This window comes from Pristiophorus japonicus, chromosome 18, assembly GCF_044704955.1.
Source record: "Pristiophorus japonicus isolate sPriJap1 chromosome 18, sPriJap1.hap1, whole genome shotgun sequence".
NCBI classification, from domain to species: Eukaryota; Metazoa; Chordata; class Chondrichthyes; family Pristiophoridae; genus Pristiophorus; species Pristiophorus japonicus.
The window spans coordinates 90,590,248-90,603,563 of record NC_091994.1 but is presented as its reverse complement, the minus strand read 5'-3'; the positions used below and the strand labels follow the sequence as shown (position 1 = coordinate 90,603,563).

At 46.9% G+C, this 13,316-nt stretch overlaps 1 protein-coding gene across 1 annotated transcript in view; it reads left to right on the top strand.

The window, feature by feature from the left end:
* Positions 1-1,086: 1,086 nt before the first annotated feature.
* LOC139229287 (transmembrane protein 88-like) overlaps positions 1,087-13,316 on the top strand; it is a 50,614-nt gene continuing 38,384 nt past the window's right edge. The window contains exon 1 of the mRNA XM_070860961.1: positions 1,087-1,362. Within this exon, the coding sequence (XP_070717062.1) occupies positions 1,087-1,362 (276 nt within the window). The remainder of the gene's footprint in view (positions 1,363-13,316) is intronic.

Below are 13,316 nucleotides of genomic sequence, written 5' to 3'. Positions count from 1 at the left end.
TCTTAACTGCCCTCTGAAATGGCCTTGCGAGCCATTCAAAGTACCTTCATCTGCAGCGGGTCAAGAAGACGGCTCACCAACACCTTCTCAAGGGCAATTAGGGATCGGCAATAAATGCCGGCCTTGCCAGCAACACCCACATTCCATGAGCGAATAAGTAAAAAAAAAAATTTAACCCAGCATCAATTAAACTATTTAATTTGATTTATTTTAAGCTCTAGAGCTAATGTATGTTTAAATACATTGTGAATTTTGGGATAGAGTTACCAGAGTTCTGCTTAAATTTTATTCCAGTTACCCATTCTTAATGTATTGTCAGCTGTGGAATAACTACAAAATATGATGTAAATATAATTTATAGGTCTCCAGTTCTGTGTATTTATGGAAACGGAGATGAAGCAGTACCAGACTGCAACGTGAAATTTAAATGCTGTATGCAGCTGTATTGCAAAACATTATTAATGCCACATTAAGGATGCTATTAATGTAGCATTAATGTAACGTTCCGAATACTATTAACATTAGGAATACAAAGACTTACTACTGGCAGGTTTGAAACATGGCACTGTTTAGTCTGCTGCCAGATCAGCAGGACAGAATCCAGGGTCTGGTTTCGGTGCTGCACCTTGTATGTGTTTGCAGCTATTACCTGGTGGCAACAGCTGCAGTTTGTGCCGATTGTCTGACACCCAGGTGCTGATCCGGGTGGTGCAGGCTCAGTGGATGGGGATGCAGCACAAGGGGATTGGTCCGTGGCGGGAAGGACTGCATCTTCAGGCAGCTTGTTAATCTCCACTAACTGGCTTCGAGTCAAAGGCTGATAGAATCAGTCTGCCGTTGTAGAGGCTGCTCATGTAAGGCTGGGCTGCTCGTCGGATCTCAGCACCGAAAGTGATTCGTATCTATTAACAGGACAGGGCAACATTAATGTGGCAATAGCAGGATAATCAGCGAGGAAAACTACTTGTGTGAATCGGAGCCGAGCACAGTAACTCATCGTATCCGGAACACTGAAGCTGGGAACTGCAGCAAAATCAATTAACTGTGGGGAAAACAAATCAAAGGGGAAATATCTTCAGTGGTACGATGGCAGGGCAAGAAAATGAGGACTTTGACATGGACAGTGTGTCGGACACGGCATGCATGCTCAATCATATCCACCCTCCACCGTACTGCATCGATGACCAGCCTTGGCCGCTGGAGGCACGCAGCATATGCGGGTGCTGGGGATGGGCTGTACTGGTCACTGCCTTTAACTTTGTGCTGTTCCTCCTGAACTTTGCCCTCATGGGCACTGTGTTTTGCATTGTGCTACTGCCCACCATTGTGGTGGTGTATTTTGGGTTTCAGTGTCACTCCAGGGTAAGTAGTCTCCGGCTAGGAATGCTAATTAACTGTTTATTTGCTGCTTATAGTAGCTGTGAAATTATAATGGTGGACACGAGTGGCCTGCCTGGGACCCAGGATATTACTGACTAAAAGGTTGTAAAGTCTACACGAGTCTTTTGATAGTTGATTGCGACTTCCATTAAAATAAATGCTGTTTGACTGACCAACATTAAATGATAGAAATGCAGCAACCATAAAGTAATGAGAGGAGATCTGCTTATTTCACGTTAATCCAAATTTAGCTCTTCTCCAACTGTGGCAGAGTGGCAGAGGATTCCTATTAATGATGGCCTGCTCGGTGAAGAGGCAGCATGTTTCAATGCTTGTGTGATGTAAATGAAAACTCCCAAAGGTTTTGAGTGTAAATGGACGGTGGAACAATGGTCCAGTTCTGTCAGCAGTGTCAGTGGGTGAGCCTCAAGTTCTGCTCAGTAGCTGCATGTGGTGCCTGGGCTGTGAATCATGCTGTCGCAACACTGCCAGAGACGTGAGTCAATAGATGCAGTGGGTTACTTTCTGCATCCTTCACATTTTAAAATGAACTTCCGCTAAAGGTAGATTGTGTACATTTCTGTGGCGAAAAAACTAAGCTTTTAATCTTTCACACTTTTAAGAAATATCAGAGAGTTATTGTGAATTTTCCTAACAATGCCTTCTTTCAAAAATATGTCTGTAAATGAAAACAAGAACAACATAAGGACATCCTGACCCACCTTTATGAAACACAAATTCAGCCTATCGTGATATTTAAAAACAGGTGTCGGGGAAGGTGGAGGCACAGGTTTGGTGTCTGTACCTTTAATTAACACGGTGCTAGGATCCCAATCGAGACTAAGTTGGGGGGAGCTGGAGAGTGGTGGGCGCATACGTGTGATTATCAAGGGGCGGGAGATGGGCAGGCAGCTCACCCGCAGAGCCAAGCTCTTGTGTATACCCCAGGAATTGGTGTAGGTGGAGATCTGGGACAAGTTACTTCTCTGTCTGCATTCCCAGACATTGATGTAGGAAAACTTAAACATGAGAGACTAAACAGAAGTTATTAACATTTGTTAAACTGCTCCATGGTCAAGAACTTCAAAATCTATCAAGTCTGTCAGTGTCTCGTTATTTTCAGTTTTTTAATAAGTTACCCTCCATTTCTGAAAAATCAATAAAGTTCATAGTTTAAAACAAATGTATTTTCCTGGTTTGATTGAAGATTAGATGTGAAATGAACTGGAAAATTAACTTCATTTGCAAGCCATACATGAGAATGAAAAAGGATTTTGAGTTTGTGCCTTGTTGAAACTAAAATAGTTTCAGCCCGAATTCTGCCGTAGTGCCGCAGGGGAAGGTCAGGGCAGGATAGGAAACTGCGATTTCACGTTACTATCGCAGAAAAAAAAATGGGCCAGTGTGAGGACAGGGTCTAGTCCCGCTTCTCTGCTGTCGCAGGTTATACCTGATTTGATGATCTGGCACCACTGGGGCATTTGGCGGTGATGGATGGAATTTCGTGTTGGGGGCAGGTGAGCAGGTGGAAGCCAGTTACAGCTTAGCAATTTCAACTTTCAGTTGTGTCACTGGCGCTTGGCCACTCTCCAAACGACCTTGTGCTGCCCACTTGTGACACTTGTATGTCAAGTCATAGTGGCAAGGGTGGCAGGAGGAAGGAAAACCCCATTCCCTGGTTAAAGAGAAAGGACAGATAATCTGGTAGAAACAGGTTCTGCCCCAGATTACTTCCCTCTGCCCAGATATTACAAAGACTTTTGGATTATTTCAGAGTACAGAAGTGCTCCTGAATGTCTTGTATTAACTAGTACCCTGTATAAACTAAAGTTAAGGGGAAAAAAGCAACAAAGAACTTGCATTTTATATAGAACCCGTTTCTACCAGATTATCTGTCCTTTCTCTTTGACCAGGGAGTGGGGTTTTCCTTCCTCCTGCCACCCTTCCCATTATGACTTGACATACAATTGTCACAAGTGGGCAGCACAAGGTCGTTTGGAGAGTGGCCAATCGCCAGTGACACAACTGAAAGTTGAAATTGCTAAGCTGTAACTGGCTTCCACCTGCTCACCTGACCTCAAAGAGTTGCAATGTGCTTCACAGTAAATGAAGTACTTTTAAAAGTGTAGTCCCTGTTGTAATGTCGGAAAATGAGGCAGTTGAGTTATAAGAACATAAGAACATAAGAAATAGGAACAGGAGTAGGCCATACAGCCCCTCGAGCCTGCTCCGCCATTCAATAAGATCATGGCTGATTTGATCAAGGACTCAGCTCCACCTCCCCACCCGCTCCCCATAACCCCTTATCCCCTTATTGTTTAAGAAACTGCCCATTTCTGTCCTAAATTTATTCAATGTCCCAGCTTCTACAGCTCTCTGAGGCAGCGAATTCCACAGAACCCTCTGAGAGAAGAAATTTCTCCTCATCTCAGTTTTAAATGGGTGGCCCCTTATTCTAAGATCATGCCCTCTAGTTCTAGTCTCCCCCATCAGTGGAAACATCCTCTCTGCATCCACATTGTCAAACCCCCTCATAATCTCCAAGTTTGCAGATGACACTAAGCTGGGTGGCAGTGCGAGCTGCGAGGAGGATGCTAGGAGGCTGCAGGGAGACTTAGACCGGTTAGGTGAATGGGCAAATGCATGGCAGATGCAGTATAATGTGGATAAGTGTGGTTGCAAAAACAGGAAGGCAGATTATTATCTGAATGGTGACAGATTAGTAAAAGGGGAGGTGCAACGAGACCTGGGTGTCATGGTACATCAGTCATTGAAGGTGGGCATGCAGGTACAGCAGGCAGTAAAGAAGGCAAATGACATGGTGACCTTCATAGCGAGGGGATTAGAGTATAGGGGCAGGGAGGTCTTACTGCATTTGTACAGGGCCTTGGTGAGACTACACCTTGAGTATTGTGTGCAGTTTTGGTCTCCTAATCTGAGGAAGGACATTCTTGCTATTGAGGGTGTGCAGCAAAGGTTCACCAGACTGATTCCCGGGATAGCAGGACTGACATATGAAGAAAGATTGGATCAACTAGGCTGATATTCACTGGAATTTAGAAGAATGAGAGGGGATCTCATAGAAACATATAAAATTCTGACGGGATTGGACAGGTTAGAGGCAGGAAAAATGTTCCCGATGTTGGGGAAGTCCAGAACCAGGGGTCACAGTCTAAGGATAAGCGGTAAACCATTTAGGACCTAGATGAGGGGAAACTTCTTCACTCAGAGAATTGTGAACCTGTGGAATTCTCTACCACAGAAAGTTGGTGAGGCCAGTTCATTAGATATATTCAAAAGGGAGTTAGATGTGGCCATTATTGCTAAAGGGATCAAGGGGTATGGAGAGAAAGCAGGAATGGGGTACTGAAGTTGCATGATCAGTCATGATCATATTGAATGGTGGTGCAGGCTCGAAGGGCTGAATGGCCTACTCCTGCACCTACTTTCTATGTTTCTATGTTTCGATGTTATATGTTTTGATAAGATCACCTCTCATTCTTCTGAATTCCAATGAGTAGAGGCCCAACCTACTTAACCTTTCCTCATAAGTCAACCCCCTCATCCCCGGAATCAACCTAGTGAACCTTCTCTGAACTGCCTCCAAATCAAGTATATCCTTTTGTAAATATGGAAACCAAAACTGCACACAGTATTCCAGGTGAAGCCTCACCAATACCTTATATAGCTGTAGCAAGACTTCTCCGTTTTTATACTCCATCCCCTTTGCAATAAAGACCAAGATTCCATTGGCCTTCCTAATCGCTTGCTGTACCTGCATACTATTCTTTTGTGTTTCATGCACAAGTAACCCCAGGTCCCGCTGTACTGCAGCACTTTACAATCTTTCTCCATTTAAATAATAACTTGCTCTTTGATTTTTTTCTGCCAAAGTGCATGACCTCACACTTTCCAACATTATACTCCATCTGCTAAATTTTTGCCCACTCACTTAGCCTGTCTATGTCCTTTTGCAGATTTTTTGTGTCCACCTCACACATTGCTTTTCCTCCCATCTTTGTATCATCAGTAAACTTGGCTACGTTACACTCAGTCCCTTCTTCCAAGTCGTTAATATAGATTGTAAATAGTTGGGGTCCCAGCACTGATCCCTGCAGCACCCCACTAGTTACCGGTTGCCAACCAGAGAATTAACCATTTATCCTGACTCTCTGTTCTCTGTTAGTTAGCCAATCCTCTATCCATGTTAATATATTACCCCCAACCCCGTGAATTTTTATCTTGTGCAGTAACCTTTTATGTGGCACCTTGTCAAATGCCTTCTGGAAGTCAAAATACACCACATTCATTGGTTCCTCTTTATCCACCCTGTTCATTACATCCTCAAAGAACTCCAGCAAATTTTTCAAACATGACTTCCCCTTCTTAAATCCATGCTGACTCTGCCTGACCAAATTTTGCTTTTCCAAATGTCCTCTTACTGCTTCTTTAATAATGGACTCCAACATTTTCCCAACCACAGATGTTAGGCTAACTGGTCTATAGTTTCCTGCTTTTTGTCTACCTCCTTTTTTAATTAGGGGCATTACATTTGCAGTTTTCCAATCTGCTGGGACCTTCCCAGAATCTAGGGAATTTTGGTAAATTACAACCAATGCATCCACAATCCCTGCCACTACTTCTTTTAAGACCCTAGGATGCAAGCCATCAGGTCCAGGGGATCTATCTGCCTTTAGTCCGAGTACTATTTCCTTAGTGATTGTGATTGTGTTAAGTTCCTCTGCCCTCCCCCCCATAGACCCTTGACTATCCACTGTTGGAATATTGTTAGTGTCCTCTACCTGCAAGCTCCCACAAACAGCAATGGGATAATTAACCAGATAATTTGTTTTGGGGAGTGTTGGTTGAGAGATAAATCATGGCCAGTACATTGGAAGGACCCTCTCCCGCTCTTCTTCAAGTAGTGCCATAGTGCTTTAATGTCTCTTCTGAAAATGCAGCACTCCTTCAGTACTGTGCTGAAGTGGCAGCCTGCAGTGCTGGTGTACTTGCAGCTGTGGCTCAGTGGGCAGCAGACCTTATTGGTCAGAAGGTTGGGGGGTCCAGTCCCACTCCCAGGACTTACGCACAAAAAAGTCTCGGCTGACACTCCAGTGCGGTGCTGAGGTGCCGTCTTTCAGATGAGACATTAAACCGTGGGCCCACCTGCTCTCTCAGATGGACGTAAAAGATCCCATAGCACTATTTCAAAGAAGAGCTGGAGAGTTTGCCTGGTGTCCTGGCCAATATTTATCCTTCAATCAAGACAACAAAAACAGATTTATCTGGTCATTATCACATTGGTGTTAGTGGGAGCTTGCTGTGTGCAAATTGGCTGCCGCGTTTCCTATGTTACAACAGTGACTACACTTCGAAAGCACTTTATTGGGTTTGAAACGTCCAGTGGTCGTGAAAGGCGCTATATTGACCTTTATTGCAAGGGGGATAGAGTATAAAAGCAGAGAAGTCCTGCTACAACTGTACAGGGTATTGGTGAGGTCACATCTAGAGTACTGTATTTAAGGAAGGATATACTTGCATTGGAGGCTGTGCAGAGAAGGTTCACTAGGTTGATTCCGGAGATGAGGGGGTTGACTTATGAGGATAGGTTGAGTAGGTTGGGCCTATATATATTGGAGTTCAGAAGAATGAGAGGTGATCTTATTGAAACTTATAAGATAATGAGGGGGCTTGACAAGGTGGATGCAGAGAGGATATTTCCACTCATAGGGGAAACTAAAACTAGGTGACATAGTCTCAGAATAAGGGGCCGCCCATTTAAAACTGAGATGAGGAGAAATTTCTTCTCTCAGAGGGTTGTAAATCTGTGGAATTCTCTGCCCCAGAGAGCTGTGGAGGCTGGGTCATTGAATATATTTAAGGCAGAGATAGACACATTTTTGAGCGATAAGGGAGGAAAGGATTATGGGGAGCGGGCAGGGAAGCGGAGCTGAGTCCATGATCAGATCAGCCATGATCTTGTTGAATGGCGGAGCAGGCTCGAGGGGCCAAATGGCCTACTCCTGCTCCTAATTCTTACGTTCTTAAATCCAAGTCTTTTACTTCGCTTTAAACGTATGGTTGGACTTTTTCTGTACCATTTAATATTTTATATACCTCAACTGTTTCCATTGAGACTGCCTCTGGTCGCTTTTACCAGCTTTTGCTCCTCTCTCCTTTTCCATTTACCATTGCGGGGCTTCTGTCAATGCCCTGAGCTGTGCTGTAGTTTACAGAGCAGAAACTGTGCCAGGAGGAGGGAGCAGCACTCCACACTTACACTCCTTGTGCACGCAGCTGTACCCAGTGTAGACCTATAGTTTCAGGGCCCAGAACGGGGTGCTTATACCAAGCAGTGCTGCTGATGGGTGGGGGACTCACCCTCTGTGTCAAGGATGCTATTAGAGCTACTGGTTCAACAAGGAGTTCGGCTGTAACCGGCAAAGTATTGGTATGCAGTTAGGTATTGTCGGCACCTTTACCTGCAATGTGCATTAATCGCAGTGTGAGCCGAGAATTCTCCACGTGTGTTTAATTTCCATTTATGCTAATTGATAGTTTAGATATTTAGAATAATTTCAATAACAACAAAAACGAGGCCGAAGATCTGCTAATAATGGTGGAGCAGGATTCTTTCTCTGCTGGGAACGTCATTCCCACTGGAATTCCCAAAGCCAGGGGGTATGGACAACTGGGCAGCTGACGGCTGGACATAGCGGCTTTGAGCATCTTCCGGGAAGCTGTGCCGCTAAATCCACCTAAAAGAAAATGGGAGCAAAACTGGACCCTTTCCCGGGATATCCCGATTCCTTGTTCCAGTCCACCGGTGCGCTCACGGCCTTCCGCGAGAGGAGGGACTGGAGTGCATCATCACTCCCGGCAACCAAATTTTAATTTGATCCTTTAATGTAAAAAGTTTTATTGATTAATTTGTCAGTTTTAGTGCCCCCTTTAATCAAGAGGCAGTTGATTATTGGTTCGACTAAAATAGTTGCAGGGAAATCGACTTTTCCGAATCTGGTGGGTCCCACCTCCACCGTCCTGAAAGCGCTGCAGATATTTTTCATTGAGGCACGTTGGGGGAACCATAGGCGGGATTGGCAGTGCTTCCTGCAACCAGTGACAACATCTTGTCCAATCACACCTCCTCTCACACCGTCAGGTTGAAAGAGGGCGATGACAGGAGCCCCCAGGGAGCCCCAGCAATGTACCAACAGTGCAGAGACCAAGAGTAACCAGGTCCCACCCCAAATCCTGTTGCTGCCCAACAATGTCCCCAGGATCTCTGAGGAAATCCAAGTTTAGGGCAAACTACTTTTCACAGTTTATTTCCAAAATAAACAGAATTATTTTTTCTAAACTTAATCTTGACAAAGGAGAATCTCATTTGACCATTTTGAATGAAATGGTTTGATGTGTTTTTGCGACTATTTTGAGCATAACTTTAAATCAAGTGCCTCCTTTTGGTAAGGGCACAGTAACTCTCAAAATTTCCAAATAAAACTTTGAAGGAACCGTGACTCAAATTAAAATTTGGTTGCTGGGGACGATGATGCACTCCAGTCCCTCCGGTGCCCACCTCTCGTGGAAGGCCACAAGCATACCGGTGGACACCGCGTGCTCCATCTCCAGGGACACCCGGGCGGGATGTGGGAATCTGGTCACCACTGCAATTTCACTGCCTGACTTCCAGTGCTCGTGCTCAGATTGAAACTAAAGTGTAGGAGTGCTACTTGCATTCTGTCATGTATGTAACCACAATGTAACACCACTGTATTACTGTATACACTCAACACAGATGCACACCTTGACCACAAGGGGTGAACTTGTGGGAGACACTCCTTATCTGATCACACAGGTATAAAAAGGGAGGTCCCACGCAGGGTCATCATCTTTGGAGTCTTGTGAATAACGAGTTAAGATCACAGAGTGACCTTGTCCCCAGAATGTGCCTCGTGTGGTTTCATACTGTAGAGTAAGAACTTTACATTGGCGACGAGAAACGGGAATCCACAGCCCACGAGAATGGCCACCGGTAGCACAGAGGAACGGTACTGTGTTGGGGAAGACTGGGACGATTTTGTCGAGAGGCTTCAGCAAAGCTTCGTTATGAAAGAATGGCTGGGGGATGCAGCGGCCGACAAGCGAAGGGCTCATCTTTTGACCAGCTGCGGACCACAGACTTACGCGCTCATGAAGGACTTACTAGCACCCGAAAAGCCGTCGGACAAAACCTTTGAAGAACTCAGCAAATTGTTCGGGGAGCACCTCAAACCAGCGAGTAGCATACATATGGCCCGACGCAGATTCTACACCTACCGACGTCGTGAAGGACAGAGCATACCGGACTTCGTAGCAGACCTCCGGCGTTTGGCCAGCCTCTGTAAGTTCACAGACGCCTGCAGGGGGGAGATGCTAAGGGACTTCTTTATCGAGGGCATCGGTCATGCGTGAATTTTCCGCAAATTAATTGAGACCAAGGATTTGACCTTGGAAGCGGCGGCGTTGTTAGCTCAAACTTTCGTGGCGGGGAGGAAGAGACGAAAATAATATACGTGCGCAATTCTGCCTCTAACGTGGCGATGGATCAAGGAGTCAACATCATCAATGCGACTCAGAACCCTGCAGGCAGGCAGGGGCAGTCCGACACTCCCCAGGCAGCAATAGACCCCAGAGTAGGACTTCAACAGAGACAATGGCAGGCTGAACGGACGTTCACGCCATCACAGTGAACAATGCGGTCCGGGATGGGGCCGTTGACACCCACTAACAGGGTACTCAAGAGCAGTCAAAGGGACAATCAGTGCGGAATGCCTGGCCATAGTCCCTTTGTTCCCAACAATGGAAACTTTAACTCATGCTGGAGGTGTGGGGGAAAACACTCAGCTAGATCTTGCAGATTTCAACAGTTTGTCTGCAGGAACTGCAATCTCAGTGGCCACTTAGCTCGAATGTGCAGGAAGTCTGCAACCAGACTAATATATGAGGCAGATGGACCAGAAGAGGGTTTTTTGAGGCAGGATGACTTTTGGGGCAAATCGATGGATGCCGAGGTTCAGTGGGTCCATGTGACGAATATTCACAGTTCAAACACCAAAACGCCACCAATGATGATGATGGTTTTATTAAACAGTATCCCAGTACGCATGGAGCTGGACACTGGGGCCTGCCAGTCACTCATGGGCGTTCAGCAATTTGAGAAGCTATGGCCACTTAAAGCCAGTAGACCCAAATTAGCACGTATGGAGACAGAATTACGGACTTACACTAAAGAAATCATTCCGGTGCTAGTCAGTGCAATGTTGGCTGTCACACACAATGGGTTAGTGAATCGGCTGCCGCTCTGGATTGTCCCGGGCAATGGTCCCGCACTGTTGGGGAGGAGCTGGTTAGCCGAGATGAACAGGAAATGGGGGGATGTTCACGCAATGTCATCTGTGGAGTGAAGTTCATGCTCACAAGTCCTACAACAATTCAATTCACTATTCCAACCTGGCGTCAGGACTTTCAAAGGCACTAAAGTAGTGATATACATCACCCCGGACACCAGGCCAGTGCACCACAAAGCGGGATGCGGGAAAAGATCGAGAGTGAATTGGACCGGCTGTTGAGAGAGGTCATCATCTCGCCTGTTGAATTCAGCGACTGGGCGAGCCCCATCGTTCCCGTCCTAAAAGCAGATGGCTCTGTCAGGATCTGTGGCGACTACAAGGCCACCATCAATCAGGTGTCCCTACAAGATCAATACCCGCTCCCGAGAGCAGAGGACCTCTTCGCCACGCTGGCAGGCGGCAAGCTGTTCACCAAGTTGGACCTCACTTCAGCCTATATGACCCAGGAACTGGCCAACGAATCTAAACTACTGACCACCATCACTACACACAAGGGACTGTTCGTTTATAACAGGTGCCCATTTGGCATTCGATCAGCAGCCGTGATTTTTCAACGAAACATGGTAAGCCTGCTTAAATCCATTCCTGGAATGATCGAATTCCAGGACGACATCCTCATCATGGGTCGTGACACCGAGGAACACCTCCACAACCTGGAGGAGGTGCTACGCCGACTGGACCAGGTAGGCCTGCGACTCAAGAAGTCTAAATGTGTGTTCTTAGCTCCTGAGGTTGAGTTTCTGGGCAGGAGGGTTGCTGCAGATGGGATTCGGCCCACCGAATCCAAAACAGAGGCGATTCGACGAGCACCCAGGCCCTGCAACACATCGGAATTGTGTTCATTCCTGGGACTGTTGAACTATTTCGGGAATTTTCTGCCAAACTTGAGCACGTTGTTGGAGCTGCTACATGTGCTCCTGCGTAAGAGTTGCGATTGGTTTTGGGGGGACTGTCAGGAACGGGCTTTTGATCGGGCGCGAAACCTACTTTGTTCAAACAAGTTGTTGACCCTGTATGACCCCTGTAAAAAATTGGTTCTGACATGTGATGCATCGTCCTATGGGGTTGGGTGCGTGTTGCAGCAGGGCAATGCTGAGGGTCAACTACAACCTGTGGCTTATGCCTCCAGGTCGCTCTCTCGAGCAGAACGGGGATATGGGATGGTCGAGAAGGAAGCGCTTGCATGTGTCTATGGTATAAAAAACTGCATCAGTATCTCTTTGGTAGGAAGTTTGAATTAGAGACGGACCACAAGCCATTAATATCCCTGTTGTCAGACAGCAAGGCTATCAAGGCCAACGCATCAGCTCGCATACAGCGATGGGCTGCTTATAACTACTCCATCCGGCAGCAGCCCACCACTGAATATTGCGCTGACGCGCTCAGCAGGCTTCCACTGGCCACCACTGAGGGGGCAGCGGAGCAAAGCGCCGAGATGGTCATGGCTGTCGATGCCTTTGACAGCTCAGGCTCCCCCATCACAGCCTGCCAGATCAAAATCTGGACAAACAGAGATCCCCTCCTATCCCTGATTAAGAAATGTGTCCTGACTGGGGATTAGGCTCCCGCACACGGAGCATGCCCTGAGGAGGTCAGACTGTTCCACAGACGGATGGATGAGCTCTCCATCCAAGCGGACTGCCTACTATGGGGCAGCCAGGTAGTTATGCCCCAGAAGGGCACGGAGGCATTCAAGAGGGAACTCCACAGCGAGCACCCAGGCATTGTGCCAATGAAGGCCATTGCCCGGTCACACGTTTGGTGGCCTGGAATTGATTCAGATCTGGAACACTGTGTTCGCAAGCGCACGACGTGTGCCCAACTGGGTAATGCCCCCAGGGAGGCCCCGCTCAGCCCGTGGCCCAGGCCCACCAGGCCATGGTCACGCATTCATGTTGACTATGCGGGCCCGTTCATGGGTAAGATGTTCCTTATTGTGTTAGATGCCTCCTCGAAATGGATCGAGTGCATCATTCTGAATTCATGCACATCATCCACCACCGTGGAAAGCCTACGTACGATCTTTGCAACCCATGGCTTGCCGGACATCCTGGTTAGTGATAATGGCCCATGTTTCACAAGCTATGAATTCCGAGAGTTTATGTCGGGCAATGGCATCAACCATGTCAGGACTGCGCCGTTCAAGCTGGCCTCCAATGACCAGGCGGAACGTGCGGTCCAAATCATTAAGCAAGGTATGCTCAGGATTCAAGGACCCTCCCTACAATGCCGCCTATCGCGTCTCCTGCTGGCCTATAGATCCCGACCACACTCGCTCACGGGGGTCCCGCCCGCAGAGCTACTAATGAAATGGACACTCAAAACTCGGTTGTCCCTCATTCACCCAGTCCTGCCCGACATAGTTGAGGGCAAACGCCAGTCCCAAAATGAGTACCATGACCGTAATTCGAGGGGGAGATGTATAGAAATAAATGATTCTGTATTCGTCCTCAATCACGCCATGGAGCCCAAATGGCTTGAGGGCACTCTAATTGACAAAGATGAGGAATAGGGTCATCGTGGTAAAACTCAACAATGGTCAGA